This window comes from Candoia aspera, chromosome 4 (assembly GCF_035149785.1).
Source record: "Candoia aspera isolate rCanAsp1 chromosome 4, rCanAsp1.hap2, whole genome shotgun sequence".
Lineage (NCBI taxonomy): Eukaryota > Metazoa > Chordata > Lepidosauria > Squamata > Boidae > Candoia > Candoia aspera.
This window is the reverse complement of record NC_086156.1, coordinates 5,695,553-5,713,007: the sequence shown is the minus strand read 5'-3', so window position 1 is coordinate 5,713,007 and position 17,455 is coordinate 5,695,553. Positions and strand designations below refer to the sequence as shown.

General features: G+C 38.4%; 1 protein-coding gene across 1 annotated transcript in view; it reads left to right on the top strand.

Moving 5' to 3' along the window:
• Nucleotides 1–218: 218 nt before the first annotated feature.
• TTC21A (tetratricopeptide repeat domain 21A) overlaps nucleotides 219–17,455 on the top strand; it is a 40,524-nt gene continuing 23,287 nt past the window's right edge. Inside the window, exons 1-12 of the mRNA XM_063301892.1 lie at nucleotides 219–285; nucleotides 2,126–2,305; nucleotides 3,014–3,127; nucleotides 5,073–5,239; nucleotides 9,246–9,403; nucleotides 10,952–11,036; nucleotides 11,653–11,751; nucleotides 12,001–12,196; nucleotides 12,841–12,938; nucleotides 14,046–14,246; nucleotides 15,295–15,424; nucleotides 16,740–16,897. Of these exons, the coding sequence (XP_063157962.1) occupies nucleotides 219–285; nucleotides 2,126–2,305; nucleotides 3,014–3,127; nucleotides 5,073–5,239; nucleotides 9,246–9,403; nucleotides 10,952–11,036; nucleotides 11,653–11,751; nucleotides 12,001–12,196; nucleotides 12,841–12,938; nucleotides 14,046–14,246; nucleotides 15,295–15,424; nucleotides 16,740–16,897 (1,653 nt within the window). The remainder of the gene's footprint in view (nucleotides 286–2,125; nucleotides 2,306–3,013; nucleotides 3,128–5,072; nucleotides 5,240–9,245; nucleotides 9,404–10,951; nucleotides 11,037–11,652; nucleotides 11,752–12,000; nucleotides 12,197–12,840; nucleotides 12,939–14,045; nucleotides 14,247–15,294; nucleotides 15,425–16,739; nucleotides 16,898–17,455) is intronic.

Below are 17,455 nucleotides of genomic sequence, written 5' to 3'. Positions count from 1 at the left end.
GAAACTCCCGTTTCGTCTCCTAAGGAAAGAATGACGAAGTGGGGGAGGGGAGAATAAAGAAGGGGGCGTGGCGGGGAGGAGGAGCGACTCCTCCGCGATTGGTTGCTGGAGATGTTCATCTCAAGGCCGGGGCGGGCCCTGCTGGTGGCGCGCATTTTGTCCGTTAGGACGGCGGAGGCGGTTGCGCTGGAAGTGCTTGCTTCTCCTCAGGGGGCGCGATGGCTGACGCAGACCCCCAGGCCCTGGTAGTTGCCGTCACACGCTCCAAAAACACACGTGTTTCTAGTATAAGAACACGGCTGTGTTCAACTCGCGTTAACTCAGAAACCATGGTTTGGGAACTCCCAGAGATACCTTGAGGCAGTGTTTCTCCACCTCAGCACTTTAAGAAGCGTGGAAAGAAAGCATGCTTGCTGGAGAATTCTGGGAGTTGAAGTCCATACATCTTAAAATGGCTGAGGTGGAGAAATACTGCCTTAAGAGGAAAGAATTTATGTTTGTTTTCAACCCAAGTCAGGGACTGAGGGGACTGTACTGTATGCTGCTCAGATCAGGCTTAAATAGATAAAAATGAATAGATAAAAGCAAACAGACCAACCTGTGCCTAAGGTGTGTGAGGGCAGGGCCGGTCCCATAAGAGGCAGATGGAAATATTCAGACTGAGACAGCTCTGAGGGAACCTAAACCCTGTTTTGGTCTCAGGCATTTCTTTGAGAGGAATATAATCCTGGCTGTCAGTTTGGTGCCAAGCTTGAAAGCAGTTTCCCTTTGAGGTGATCTACCAATTGTCCTTAATCAGTTAATCAACCTTTCTCACATGAAAATCATTGTCAGTTTGTCCACTTCATTTTTGATCACACAAATCAGCTCTTCCTGGTTCACTATCATTACATTTTGGGTCAGTGATGCACAGCATTCACGTCAATGCAGTCATCGCCAGAAACAACCTGCATTTCGTGGTGAATTTCAACTGAAGGGACCTTTGGCAAAATTGCAGTTACAGGTAGTCCTCGCTTAATGACCACAGTTGGGAGCAGAATTTTGGTTGCTAAGCAAAGCAGTCATTAAGCGAACCTGACCCAATTTTACAACCTTTTTGCAGTGGTCATTAAGCAAACCACAGAGTTCCCCATTGATTTTGCTTGCCAAAAGCCGGCCAGGAAGGTTGAAAATGGCGATTACCTGATCATGGGATGCTGCGATGGTCATAAGTGTGAATTGGGCTTGCCAAGTGCCCAAATCGGGAACAGATGCTAAAGAACAGGTCAGAGCTTCTAGCATCTCAGTATTGCCATCTGTTGGCAACTTGTAGCATTGGAGGCATTACTTTTCATTCAGCCTTGTACAATCAAAGCTAGAAATATCCCTGACAGGTCATTCTTAAATGTGGCCAACTCGTCTGTGCTAGGAAGCCAAGCAGAGCTGGACTTGGTTAGTAGTTGATTTAGAAACCATCAATAAATCCTGAGGCTTTGGACTAGATTGGAAGGAAGACAAAACCACTTCCCTACTGTTGTTAAAGAAACTGCGTGTATGTGTCCCTGTAATTACCAGGAGTTGAACTTAACTTGAAGGGGACTTTATTTAGTTCTTGTGTTGCATAATATTCATAATATTCTAACTACGAAACCCCAGAGTTGGATTTTTAGTCACGGCAGGTGATATGACTTTGGCTGATCTCCAAAAGCTAATCAGGTCAGGCCTGATTAATATTTAGATGGGACCACCAAGGAATCGCAGGTCAAAAAAATCACAGAAAGTAACAGTAACCAACTTCTATATCGTTACCCTGAAAGCTATATGGCAGTATCTATGAAGTCACCAAGAGTCAAGCTTAACTTGAAGCAGGCTTTACCCTACCTTAGTTTTATAACCAGCTTGACATTCCAAGTAAAAGAACATAGTGGACCAATGACATTTTTGACCAGCATAGTACTTGCCATTGGTTTGTAGAAATTATTTGCTGTTACTTTTTATGACAAAGATAAATGTCTCGCAACATCAATTTATAGAATGGTACTCTATACCTTTATTCCAAGGTAGGTGTACTGGGGATTTTAAACGTTGAGTTAGATAGCAGATAAAAAATCTGGCAGTCTTCATTAATGCATTTCTTTTAACGTAGTAATCAGAACAAAAATAATTTTTCCTCCCCTCTCTTTTTCTCACCTCAAGGCTAGAATTCTGTATTATGCTCAAGAAAAATACTTCAACCATGTCGTACAAGCAACAAACATTGAACTGTCAAAACATGCTCATGATCCAGTGCTGCTATTTTTCAAGGGTCTTGGAACCTTGCTTCTGGGTAATTAGTAAAAAATGATTAGTTCAAATGTAAAAGTGTTTCTGGAACAGGAGTTGGAAATAAATGGAAGGCTGAAAGCTTTGTGCAATTCAGAAATAATGGTTAATTTACATTCACAATCTGCCACACCTATGTAAATGTCTCAAAGCAACAAGAATAAACTGTAATTAATTAATATATTAAAAGTACACCATCCTAAATGCCAAAAAACAGGAAAAGCTAAATTAGCAAAATAAATGTACCAGATCTATATATTAATAAAACATGAGAAAAACAACAAAAATTAAATACTGTATACAGTGCCAAGGATTGGAAAACAATAATGCATTTCCCTTAGAAAGGTAATTTCCACTCAGAGTTGCTCTCTGAGGGAGATAGGCGGTGACAAAATTTGATATATAAATAAATAAATTTCTACCCAGACACAAAAATCAAGCCTCTGTTTGCAGAGCTGATTTTGCATGCACCGTACTGGCTATAGCGCACAAGATTAGCTTTACCCTCCAAAGCAGGGCTTCTCAGCCTTGGCAACTTTAAGACAGGTGGACTTCAGCTCCCAGAATTCCCCGGCCAGCACAGTTAGGAGTTGAAGTCCACCTGTCTTAAAGTTGCCAAGGCTGAGAAACGCTGCTCCAAAGTATCTATGTTTCTGGTAGTTTCCAAGCGGTGTCTGCGAAAAACTAAACAGATTGCACTGCATCTTTACAGGTCGAATCCAAGAAGGCATCTCACTGCTTGAGAATGCCCGGAAGCGACATGTTGATGTTTCCTTATGCTGCCTTCTGGGCCTCATTTATGCTCACAAAAGATGTGAAAATGTTGGTGAGTTATTCTGGGCTATTAAATATATTTTGTCCCATTTATCACAAATTGTTTAAAATGACAGCTATAGCATATTTCCGAGAGTTGTCTTGCAATCAGTCAAATGAAAACTTGGTGAGGAAGACTCCTTTCTTCCTCCTTTTCTTCCTTCTCTTCTATTATGATCCTACCATCTTGATGCTAAAATATGCAGAGGGAAAATAGCTAAAGGTAGAGAGAGCAAAAGGCCAGAGAGACAGAGGAAAATTTGCCCAACTAAATACTGAATTTCAGAGAAGAACAAGGAGAGACAAGCAGTTATATCTAAATAAGCAATACAAAAAAAGTGAGGATAATGGGCAAATCAAAGGAGAATTGTTTAAGAAAATTACAAACACGAAGGGAAACTTTTATGTCAAAAAGTGAAGGAAAGTATAAAGAAGAGATAGTGCAAGAACTTTACCAAAAATATCCCCAAATCAATTATCGTACGAAGTTTTTAAAATCAAGGGCAAGTGAAAAGGAGGCCAAGAGAAGACAGGTAGCTAGATATTATCACTAGTGATACAAGAATCAGTTTATAAGAACTCAGAAGAAGCAGTTATTGAAAGACATCCCAATGAAACAAAATCCACAGTCACAAACAGTCAGAAGCAACTGGACAAGAACAACCCATAATGAGATAGAGCCATTCACTTCAACCAAACTATCAATTGAGGCACAGTGTTACTAACTGCAATAATATTTAATTCTAACTCTATGCCAGTGTTTCTCAACCTTGGCAACTTTAAGATGTGTGGACTTCAAGTCGCAAAATTCCCCAGCCAGCAAGACTGAGAAACACTGCTCTATACTTTGGGACTAGCATCCCCAATGTGGCATCCATGAGTGTCAATATCCCTGCAGATACCTGTTTTGATGCCTGCCAGGCTTCCTGTCATACCTGATCTTTAAGAATTTTCCAAATATTTTAAATTTCAAATAAAATTAAAGGAAAGCAAAGCACCAGTGTTCCGAATCATTTTATTTCCTGGAATGCTATGGACTCTCCATAGGCAGGAAATAAAAATAGTGAATGAGCTACAGCCCAATGCTGTGATTTTATTTATATATATATATATATATATATATATATATATATATATATATATATTCCCACCCAGAAAAATTGTAAAGATATGCTGCATATTGATTTTTTTTAGGGAGAGAGAGAGTGCCCACGATACAATTACAAAATGTCAGACAATGATGTTCTAGGAATATATCCACAAATATTTGAGCGTGTCAATCGCAATATCACAACAATCTTTCAGTTTTTAACAACTTCATTAGGGCTTGGCTTATATAGCATGGGATGCTGCTATGTGGAAGAATGTATTATACAGCACTCATTCACATTTAAGTGTTTATTGACTGAGTACATAAAATATATACAACTAAACACATAATTATATAACCTTTTTATTATTTAAAAATAATATAATTTCCACAATGGAATGCTACATGGAAGAAGGCATATAATGTAATCCTAAGTATTCCAAGACTGCTTGTAAGAGTTCTCATTCTGTATTTTCTCCTACTTCCTAATGTAACTCCCTTCTCCCTGTTATTTTGTTTGAATCAGGATTGGATAATTTTTTTCTGACTTTCTTCAAGCTGTTTCCATTCAAAATCCTGTATTGCAGCTATTTCCAAATGATCTTTTGATGAATGTGCAAAGATTTCAGAAACTAATTTTGGAAAGTTTGTTTTGAAAAAAATATTGATTAGTAAGTGTTTATTTTTAAATGTCTTGAAATAGTTGAGTAGTATAGGGTCTTCTTCTGAATTTTCAACAGTTCCTTGGCTGCCATTTTTACCCAGCAGAAAACATCTCAAGAGCTTCCTTGTTGAATTGCTTACAATATATGAAAATAAAGTAAGTGGAAAACAAGATTATTGTGTCATCTGTCCTGTTTATTTTCAGATTCGTCTGCTGTTTTGGACTTAGAAACCATGCTAAAGGAAACGCGGAAAACTGCTGGAAGCAATGCACTGTATTATGCAGGGATGTTTCTGTGGCTAATGAATAAGAATGATAAAGCAAAGGAGTATGTTGACAAAATGTTGAAAGTATCTAATGGAGCAAAAGAGGTACAATGGATTAGAGCAGGCAGTTTCCCACACCTGAACTCTGAAATGTACTTAAAATGGGATTGAAATATTTTTAATACTTTGTAAAATATAAACAGAACATATTATGTTTCCTCAGTCTTTCCAAGGAAATAATTGGGCAGCGAGTCTTTTGTACATGTAAGGGAGAGAATGGACATCCTTGTCTGGTGCCTTTACTTATTGAAAAGCTTATTGAAAAGCTTATTGAAAGTGCTTCTTTAGCTTTGATCTTTGCTGCTGGTATATACTTTCTATCCAGCTTTTGAATTCCTCTCCAGGATTTATTTCTTAGCTGTGGAATGTTGATAGAGATTTTTGTTTGAATTTTTGACCTTAGTGAAAGCCTTAAGCTAGCTACTCCAGCAGCCTTGGCTATTCATGTCTTACAACTTTGCTTCCTTTGGATATTGGAAATATTGGCCAAATCCAGGGAATTTTGGAGAGTAATAAACTAGTGTCTTGGAACAAAAGGCAGCACAAGGTTGAGTGATGGGTGGATGGAAGCTCTAGGGATGGCCTAGTTTTTTTTCTCAATAGAAAATACCACAGAAGGATGTTTCCCACCTGTTCTTGAGATAATTCTAGGATACATTTTCATGAGTTTTGGGCCTGGTGGCCTCCTCAGGCTCCGGGGCTTGCATCTCAGCCCTAAGTTCTTTCTGTTTGAAGGAGAATCTCTTTAATACATGTAATATCACCTTAACTGAAATCTGAACTCCAAGGATATAAAGGTCTATTCCATGCCGTGTTAGCATGACATGTTTATCTGTGGTTAACTGAACTATTGTTTTCTGGCTTGCAAAACTCACTGAACTAAAACTAATTTCAAAGGCTGGACTCACAAAACAGGCAGAATTATAGCTGGCTTGTTTGTGGCTCAGTGTGTCATATGAACACAGATACATTTTTCCCCCTGTTGTTTTGGCGCTGGGAATCATGATAAGGAGAACATTTCTCTAGGAATGTGGCAGAAGGATGCTGTTTTTTCTTGGTTACATACAAAAGTGTCTCCAGGGTTGTCAAAATCTGCAAGACAGTGGGCATGACATTGTGATGCAAACCCTTTTGTATGTGTGTGAGAGAGACATTGACCCCCTCCAGACACAACCAGTCATAAATGCATTTTACCTTTGTATGTGTAAAATAAAACATTTTTATCTTTTAATGCTATAATAACATTTTTATTATTTGATTGCATTTTTATAAGCATATAGTAAGTAAGAGTGGAATGTATAGAACATCCTTTGCCATTCTTATGCTGTAATTGCACCACTTCATTAATGTGTTAAGAAGTCTTCACTTTTTAAAACTGCTGCAGGGGCTGGTTTTGAAAGGATGGATCTATGTTACATCTGATAAACAGCATGCTGTTAAGAAGGCTATCAAATACCTGGATGAGGGAATTCAAGACAATACAGATTTATTTGGGATGATGGGAAAGGTAGGTTATTTTGGTTTTGTATCCTCAAATAGTTAGGGAGATGACATGTCAAGGCCTAGATCTTGTGCCTTTCTTCATTCAAAAAGCCAAATGTAGGCTGCATATTCTTGGCTGAGCTTGAGAAGCCAAAAAGTTAGTATTACTGGATCCGGGTCCCTCCTGAATCATAAAAGCTGCAAGGGGGGTGACCCCTGGTTATGTCCAGGCCATGGTGTTGGCCTCACTGAAGGAGGGGGTGGTTCCTCCTGCCCTGAAAGAGGTAGTGGTACGCCCCCTCCTCAAGAGGCTGTCCTCAGACTCAACAGTTTTCAACAAGTACCAACCAGTCTCCAACCTTCCCTTTCTGGAAAAGGTTGTTGAGAAGCTGGTCGGCCTGCAGCTGATGAGAACTCCGGAGTTAAAAGATTATCTAGAACTGTTTCAGTCAAGTTTCAGACCAGGATTTAGTACTGAGACTGATTGCCAGTTTGCCTCCAGATGTGATTCAAGGTGCTGGTTGTTGCCTATAAAGCCCTACCTGGCATAGGGCCTGGTTACTTGAAAGACCTCCTGACTCCCATAGCATCTGCCCATCTGATTCAATCCTGCAGGGTTGGCACGCTCCGGTTCCTTTGATTAAACAATGTCATCTATTGGGACCCCAGAAGCAGGCCTTCTTTGTGCAGCCCCTGCCCTCTAAAACAAAGTTCCCCCCAAGATCCAGGTGGCCCCCACTTTGCTGTTGTTTAGAAGAGCCATGAGGACCCGGCACTTCACCCAGGCCTTTGGCGAGGGAGAATGAGACCCCTCGCTTCATCATGTTTGCCATCTTTCATCTTTAACTTTTATGTTCTATTGATGTCATTGTAATTTCTTTTGTTTGATTGTTGTGAGCCACCCAGCATCCTTGAGAGTTGGACAGCATACAAGATTAGTATATGATTATGGTTGGTCACACAGTCAGCCAGATGTTTAGCCTGGATTTGGCATTTTTGTCCACCTAGCGACTCCTTCCCAAGGACCTGGGATAGGCCAATGTTGTTTTTTGATAATATTAAAGTATTCGTCACAGGATGTGAGCTGTTCCAAGTAAAGCTGCCTTTTGCAACTGACGGTGATTTTGTCAATGCCGATGGTGCTCCAGTGGTGCTCCAGATGTTTTGGAAATGCACCCAAGGCACCTATTACTATTGCTACTACCTTTGCTTTCATTTGCCACAGTCATCCTACTTCTATTTGCAGGTCTTTATATTTTGTGATTTTCTCCAGTTCTTTCTCTTCTATTCTGCTGTCTCCAGGTATTGCAGTGTCCACCATCCAGACTGTTTTGTCTTTGTTATCAACAATTGTTAAGTCTGGGGTGTTGTGTGGCAGATGTTTGTCTGCTTGAATTCTAAAGTCCCAGAGCTCTTTAGCTTCTTCATTTTCTATTACTTTGTCTATTTTGTGGTCCCACCAGTTCTTGCTTGAAGGCAAGTGGTATTTCTTGCCAATATCCCAATGTACCATTGTTGCTACTTTGTCATGCTGTTGTTTGTAATCAGTCTGTGTGATCTTCTTGCAGCCGCTAACTAGGTGGTCCACTATTTCTTCAGCTTCTTTGCAGAGACGGCATCTGCTGTCTGTTGCTGTCTTCTCAGTTTTGCCTTTACATGCTTTGTTCTTAAGGCTTGGTCTTGTGCAGCCAGAATTAGCCCCTCTGTCTCTTTCTTCAACTATTCTGCTCTTAGCCATTGCCAGGTCTTGTTGTTATCTGCTTTGCCTGCTAGCTTTTTTATGTACTGGCCGTGTAATACTTTGCCTTGCCGTGTCTCTTTTCTATTCTTCATTTGGTCTTTGTTATAGGCCAGTTTGGTCTCTTTGGTATTCAGTAAGCCTTCATGGTGTGCTAGCTTCAATGCATCTTCTTCACTGTCCTTCAGATAGTCTTCTAATGCCCTTTTTTCTTCTTCAACTCTTCTCCACCATTTCTGCTGCTATTTATGGCTAAACATGACTAGAACTGCATATTTAATAGATTCAGTCCAAGAACAAAAATGTTCATATTTTATAATTTACTTAGTAAATTAAGTAGCAGTGCTAATAACGTACTCAACTTACAACTGGCTTCAACAAAGAGAAAGGAACATTCTTTCTCCATGGAATTTTACTTGTGTAAAATAAGTAGTCATAAACAATAAATATTAAGTAAATTTGCATTACAGCTCATATTTGACACAATTTATTCTGATTTTACTAATCATGGTGAGAACAGGGTATTCTAAAGTACAGTGAAGTCCTATCCCTTTCCACTAGAAATCTCACTGCACAGTTTCTCAGCAGGCAGTGTCCATGTACTTTGAAATATAATTTCAGTTATAATAGTAGAAATATATTGTGTGTGTTTTATTATGTAAGCAAAGATTCACAAAAATCCAGATTTTTGTCCAGTCCCAATTGTTGTCATAAGTTGAGGACTACCTATACAGATAGTTAGGGCAACAACACAAAGTCACTTAAATGTCTTTTACAAATAATGCATTTTTTTTCTCTCCCCCATCCCACCTGCTTTCTCTGTCTCTGTAGACCAAGTATTTCATGGTGCATCAGAATTATTCAGGGGCTCTGGAAATAATTAGCCAATTAGTGGTCACTTTCCCTTTCTTCATACCAGTCCTTGTCACTAAGATGAAACTACATTTAGCAATGCAAGACTGGGAGCAAAGTGTTGAAGAAAGTAAACGGTAGGAGATTATTGTCAAAAAAGGGAAGGCAAAGGGAAATTCCTTCAGTTTTAAAATTTTTGGTGTCTTTTTATGAAGTAGCTTCCCACTGCCTGCCCTGTACACGTAAAGAATGTGTAACCCATTTCGTTCTTTGCTTCAGCTGATCCTGTCTTCCTGTTGCTTGTAAACCAACCTTCCCCAACCTGGTGCCCTCCAGATGTGACTTGAAATGTTGAGAATTATAGTCCAACATATCCTAAGGATATCAGGTTCAGGAAAGTGTTCTAGACTTTTCAGTTCGTTGTGCTGATATCTGCTAAAAATAAACAGGGCTTAAGAAGAACTCTGCTGGATAAATCAAGAGCTCATTTAGTCCAGATCTTAGTTCTAATAGCAGATATCCAAATGCCCCAAGGACTTGCACAATAAGCATTTGAAGGCAGTAATGCTACTCTGCTGTTATATCTTTACATTGGTACCCGATAGCATATTGCCTCTTGACAGACATTCCACTTTGCTATCATTTGCATTTATCATATTTAAAAAGTCCTCCACAGAAGCTACCTTAGTCCAATCAATAAACAGTGATAGGTTTCTGGTTGTTTGGCTCTGTTGCTGCTCCTGTCTCTGTTATGAATTTGTGATATTATTTCATTGTGTTGTATGGGGTGTTTTAAGATTCTTGTTAAGTTGCCTATGCAATAAGAATTGAATGGAAAGGCAATTTCATATATTTTCCAAGTTAGAGCACAGCCATGTTCCCATCCACTCAGAAATAATTTTTAATGAGTCCAATGGAACTTACTTCTCAGTCCTTCAGAGCACACAGGGGCACCGACTTAGCATCTGTCAGCTATTCTATAAGTTGCTGTTTTTGTTTAAAAGTTGCTGACAGGTTTTATATATGGGCATCTTGATCTGAAGAACCATTTTGCCCTTTTATCTGAAGCTCTACCTAGCTCTGCAAAATAATAATCAGTAAACTAATGGCTCATTCCAGCATAATTTTTAAAAACATAAAATTAGAATAGATTGATATAGATACATTGGGTGATCCCTTAACCACACTTAATCCCCTTCTTTTCTTGGATGGAAATTTGTCTCCTTTAACCATTGTTAACTGTAACATTAGTTTCAGTGTTTATCAAAGCACAAAGGTAGGATATACATTTAATATAAATAAACAAACATTGGTGCAAATGCAATACTTGGTTTTAGGAGAAAGGAACAAACTGCCACCCAAGAAGAACAGAGGAGATGTAGCAAACATGAACTTGTTTCTACAGTAACCAAGAAAACTCTTGGCCAAGTTACATAGATTCAGTAGATGCCTTTTCTTTGCTTTTCAAAAATAGAAATTTTCATAGTTTCCCAAAACAATTTGTCCCATCCTCTGTATTTTTTAAAAGCTATGAAATCCTGTTCTAATTTATTTTCTTAGTCTTCTTTCATCAGAGTATGACCATCTATCAACCTATCACTTTTGACTAGAACTAAATTCTCTTTTAATATTAATAACCTATCTGGTTTTGCTTTCTCATTCCCTGGAACCAATTCTTGTTTTAGAATCCTAAGCAAGGAACCAAATGATATAGATGGACTCCAATACATGGTGGTAAATCATCTTACTATGACTGGTGATAAAAGTATGGTGAGTATTGGATTAGTAATATAAGACTGGTGCCTCAGATTTGTTCCCTAAACTCAGTCTTCATTATACTGTTTGGCCACAGTGAAGTATGTCATATTTTTACACTGTTCACATCAAGCATATATACTTGGGAATATACTTTGCTACCTAGATAGAAACATGACATGAAGAGTTTGCAAGATAACTCAGAATGTATCCTTTTATATCTGAATTTCATTTATAAAAACAAGTTTCTGACCCATAGAGAGGAACATGTGAACCAGCGTGGTGTAGTATTTAGGATTTAGTGTTAGGATATTGGACTAGGACTGGAAAGATCTGATGTTCAAGTCCACACTCAGCCATGGAAAGTCACAAAATGGCTTGAGACTAGTAACTATCACTCATGTGGATCTATCTCTCAGACCTACTGATGGGATTAAACTGGAGGAGGACATAACACGTATACTATCTTGAGTTTCTGGAAAAGATATAAATATAATTAAAGAAATAAATATTAAAATAATGCAGGTAGTTAGTGAACTTTGTCATGAGAGTTTTCTTATGTGATTCAATGGAGCAAATTTAAGGAATGTGTGCCTCTGATTATGAAATAATATTGATGTTTTGAATATAGGCATTATATCTGCTTAGAGAATTTATTGCTGCTTTGGACATGAAAGAGCCTCAAAGACCAGAACTTCATTTTCAGAAAATGCTGGTGATCACTAGACTGGTAAAACCCTGTTAATCTTAGTATTTAATTTTGCCTATGTTCCTAAATTTAATTTGTTTCTGTTCCTCCCCTTTTTCTATTCAAAGTGTGATGCAAAGAAAAATCTGAGTTACAGCTACTTTCATGCATTAGATATGCTCGAAAAAAATAGCTTATATCCTTGATATCCTTGTTTCTGCTTATACTGTGTGTGTGTGTGTAGATATATACACACACATACTAACTTTCTTGGAACTGTCTTGTGTTTAGTCTGGGAAGAATCAAGATATCCTGCAGGAAGTGTATGACTTTATTAAAACCACATGTAGTAAGCTCATGTCCACAGATGCGCGTTTTGCAAATGAATTAGGATATCAGCTGATCCTTCAAGGAAAGTGGAAGGAAGCTTCTACATGGTACAGAAAAGCCATAGATTTGGATGAAAATACTGTAGATTCATTGACAGGTAGGCTATTTGTATATCGGTTTAGATATATAACTATTTGTTTTCAGCATTTGAACTATATGCTAAGCTAAGCCAAAAAACTGACAGAGAAAGGGGCAGGCTGAGCAAACAGCCCCAAAGCCTGTTTAAGAGTTAAAACAACTTCCCCCTTGCAAAATGGGAAGGAATAATTAAAAACAAACAACACCTTGTAAAGAGGGAAAACAAAAGCAAGAAGAACTTATAGGTAAGAAGGAAAAGGAACACAGTATTTAGGAGAAGTAAAACCCTTAAAAAACTAGTACATTAGGAAAAATAGAAGGAATTTAGTAAAATAAATTCACTATAAATAGTAACTTGAGTTGTTGAACCAGTTTAGTTTGTCAAACATTTGTTAATAAAAGTGGTTGCTCCATCATTGGATTTGTATGGATGGATTGGTTTGTTGCCATCCTGAACATATTTGAACCCTTAACTGTGGGGAAAGATCCAAAGAGAGGAGAGATTGCAATTAAATGGATATTTGATGATAAGCACATTCTATAGCTCTGCCCTGTTCTCTTTTATGATATTTTTGCAATATAGTGTTATCAATTGTTTAGCTGCTTGCTTACAATTACAATTACTATAATAATAGTATATTTTATCATGTGCGTCAATTACAGGAATTATATGGTGCCAAGTGCTTGGAGGAAAGCTGGAAGAAGCTGAACAACAGTTAGAATTCCTGAAGGAAGTTCAACAGTCAATCGGAAAATCTCCAGTTAGAATACTCTTATTTTGTCTGATTGCTTATTTTACGTATTTTCTTGGCAGGGACCCCACTAGTCACTTCTAGAGTAATCCATCTGACACCATGCTGAAATAATCGTAATGAGAATAATTTGTCCTCTCTGCTTACGTGCCTGCTTCATCTTTAGTTATGGCAGCTTCAGCCTAGTCTCACACCACCCAAAGCAGATCATCTCTCAATATGATAGATAGCAGCTACTGTGAGAATGTTTCAGTTAGTTTCATACTGTCTGAAATCGTACATGGAAAAGATCACATATATAGTTGCAGAATAATTCCATGCAACTCCAGTGTTACTGGTAAAGTATCTGCTTGCCTTGGCAGATTAGCCTGCTGGAATGGATTATGATGAAATGGAGTACTGGAGTGCCTTAACTGGCAGTGCCCAGAATGGTATGATTGTTACCAGTGGCTATTCTGATTTTCTCCATGGGAAATCTACTTTTCATTCAGTTTCTAGTGTGTTACAAGAATTGTACCCAACTGATTATTTTTGATGGTGAAAACATTCTCTGCTACCTTTGAGTTATAGAATGTCTGCTTTGCTATAAAGAACATAGTATTCCTGTTATTACATAAATAACATTTACAAATGTGATTTTGCAGAATTTATCTTATTAACTGAAACACACGTTATTTCATAGGAAGATACTGTATGTAGACTGCCACAGAATAAATGCATATGCATGATTATGTAGATGTAAAATAAGGATCTTTAGAGACTGGGAAGAGCTGCAGGTTTGCTTGTTCTCCTCATACTGCTTATTTTGGTAGGGTGTTCTAAATTTAGTTTAAGGACTATGATTAAAATCAGTTATTTAAAGAAAATTCGGAGAAATCCCTACATCAAAATCACCCTGATTTGCTTAGTATTCACACACAACATTCAAAGCCAGCTAGAGGGAGATAAGTAGAATTCACACATGAATGAGAATGAAACAAATAATCCTGCACTCCTCCCTAATTACACCATAGTTTATATACAATTTGCACTGAATTTCTTGGATATTATTGAGAGAAAAGCTATAAACTAATTGCAAAGAAGACCTCATTTTTTAAAGTATTCTCTGTCTTCCAGACCCTAGCTTATCTGCAGGCTGTTATTGCCTCAAGGAAAAATAAGACTGAACAGATTGCTGGTGCCCTTCTCAACGAAGCTGCAGAGCTTCATTTTTCTGTATTGCATGGTCTTCCTTTGAGTATTGACTATTATGAAAAGCTCAACCCCATGTTTTTGATTGAAATTGTAAAAGAATATTTGGTCTTTTGTCCCAAACAGGTAGGAAACTGCCCTTCTTACTTGCACTTTCCTAAACAGTAGGGCATTTTGGGAGTGATGAGTAGCCTTTTGATATGGGGTACTTCGAGATGAATGGAGGTTAGCTGTTAATAGTGCACTAAAGCCTGTCCAAAAATTTAATATACCTTATTTCTCCACCCCGATCCCAATTACTCGCACTAAGGTCTAATGAGCAAGCTCTGGACCCCTTAAGTCAAACAGTTTCTCAAAAATGAGCGGAGCATAAAACATTAAAACATAACTGGAGAGGTTACAGGTAGTCCTCGAGATACGGCCACTCATTCAGCGACCATTCAAAGTTACAACGCTGCCGAACAAGGGGGACTTACGACCAGTCTGTGAAGTTGTGACCATCACAGCATCCCCACAGTCACATGGTCATGATTTCTAACATTCCCTGCCAGCTTCCCACAAGCAAAGTCAATGGGGAAGTTGGAAGTCATTCCCACCACTCTGTCACCTGCCTGTGCCCCATAGCGCCAGCCTGCAGCCCTCCCCATCCCCCTTCAGCACCCGCGCACCCACCAGCCTGCTTGCCTGGGACTCTGGCCTCTTCCTGCTTAATGACCCACACAGTCCTGGGGTTACAATGGCAACTGGGACTGCTATCGCTAAGCGATGCAGTCATGTGATGTCACACTTTACAACCGCATTGCTTAGCGATGGAAATTCCAGTCCCAGTTGCCATCGTAACCAGAGGACTACCTATACATAGTTTTTTCTGTCTAGCCCAGGGTTTTCCAACCTTGGCAACTGTAAGATGTGTGGAGTCCAGGCAAGCATCATCCTAGAATAAAAATACATTAAGTTGCTTAAAATCATAGAACTAGTTCATCATTTAACATAATACAGTAGTGTTTTCAGTTTAGATGACATCATCTGTGTCTTCATTCTCTGTCAATAGTACTGTAATATTATCATTTATAAATCTTGATCACATACTTTTGGGAATAGGTACCAAACAAATTATTTCACCTTGTATGTTTTTGTTCTGGAAAATGTGTATTTTCATTTTTTATCCTTATAGCCTCGGTTACCTGGCCAGGTTTTATCTCCCCTTCTAAAACAAGCCACTATAATTTTGAATCCACTGGTGAAAGCAGCTCCTGGGATAATAGAGCCCCTTTTCCTCATGGCTCAAGTTAAATATTTATCAGGTAAGATTTGTTTTAATTGCTTACTCAAGTAAAAATAGAGAAAATATTCACAGATTTTAGATTATAACATTTTTTAGTTGGATATTTTGAGAATTCTTGATAAACTCAACATAGCTTGGTCACTAAAAAGCCTTGAAGGCGCCTCTCTTGTACAACTGCTCTTTTCTTTTCCAACACGCTTTAGGAATGGTTGATCCTGAATTTGTTCTGTCCTCATGCTTTAACCAAATTTTAAATTAGGATCCTTTCCAAAATGTACATACGTGCCCCAAAGTTTTCGGGTTTCCCATAAGGAGCTTTACAATGTGCTAGCGTCTCACAATTTGGCTATTTCCAGACACTGGCCTTAGATTGTAAGAACTGAAGTTGGACACATCTAAAAGACAACGTTGGAAAATATAGGTTTACATATTAGGTAGAAATGAGACCGTGCATTTGTTTAGTAGTGTCTGCTATTGAGGAGATAGTTCCTACAGCTCAAATATATTTTATGGACAGAACTACATTTTCAATCAAGCCTTTTAAGATATGCCCAGAGCTTAATAAATTTTGCTTTCCAAACTGGAAATAGCTGTTTCAATGATAGACAGGTGAACATTCTGAGAACGCAGGTGTTGGTTGTAGGAAGTTGGCTGCAGCAGCCTGAAACTGTTGCTTCCTCCTTAGTTTAACTCTGTCTTGTTTGGAACAGGAAATAAAAAGTGAGCAGAGGTGTGTAGATCTAGGTTTGTGAACCTAAAAGGTATAGTTATTGGCAGTACAGTAACCAATATACTTACCAGAGCTGATGTCACGAGCACTGATGGCGAGCAGGAGGGGGCCCCTATCCAGGGGGGAAAACGCATGCGTAGTACCGAGGAGTTAAGCAGCCATTCAAAGAGACACAGAACAGACCCGCCTTGACTTTTGGGGTTTATCTGTCTGGGTTTTTCCCACGCTTCTTCAGTTTGTTAGGATTTTCTGTCTATGTAGCAGTAATAAAACACTAGAGACCTATTCCTTGTCTCAGCGTGGTTTCCTGACTGTTAGGACATCAGGCTTCTTTCCACTTCAAATTGGAAATTCAAATATGCAAAATTAGTTTTCAATTCTTAGTTGTAAAAAGTAAAATGTACAGTTTAAATTAATACCGTGAACTATTTCACTGCTAAAAAAAAAAGAAAAGAATTATATCTCACTTCCTCCTAATGTAACCAATAAGATGTATATGTTCAAATTAGCAAACCACTTTGTGAGCTCAGAACAGTCAGAACCTTAAGAATATTTGTAAGAAGCAGACTGTATAGAACAACAATAACATGGATCTGTTCTGCAGGAGAACTTGAAACTGCCCAGGGTACACTGCAACGTTGTCTAGAGCTGGACCCGACATTAACAGATGCCAATCTCCTTATGGCCCAGGTTCACCTTTCTCAAGGAAACATCAAAGAATGTGCCCATTCACTTGAAATAGGGGTCAGCTATAATTTTCAGGTGAGAATGAACCACAAGGAAATATTTTAGATATGGGTGAAAGTTCTTCGCTCTGCTCTGCCTGTTGATTTATTTAAGAATAAAAGACTTCAAAATAATTTTGAGACTTACAGACATTCAAAGAAAAGGTCAGGAAATTAATGAGACAAAGGTTGCTTCCCCACTGTAGTCTAGAATTGCCATTTTATTCATTCCCTTTTTATGGGGAACCCTGACATTGCCATGAAATCCCAGTTTCAATTATGTCCTATTTTTTAATGTCTGATTTGTAGTGATTTTTTTCACACTTAAAATGCTATTGCAACCCTAACCTATCAAATGTGTGCTGTTGAAATATCAGTTAACTTGTACACGGCTACCAAGATGAGGATTCTCCCTCCAATGGTTTTAGTCATAGAGGAGCAGCATTAATTAAAGATTGTCCTTTGCCATTTAACCCCTGCTGTGTGTATGGTATAAGTAGTTAGTTCTTTTCTTTTCTTTTTTTTGGTAAAACTGCAAAATAAAACTGGGTATCATTTTAAAATAGCAATGGAAATCTTGTGTTTAAAAGCTATC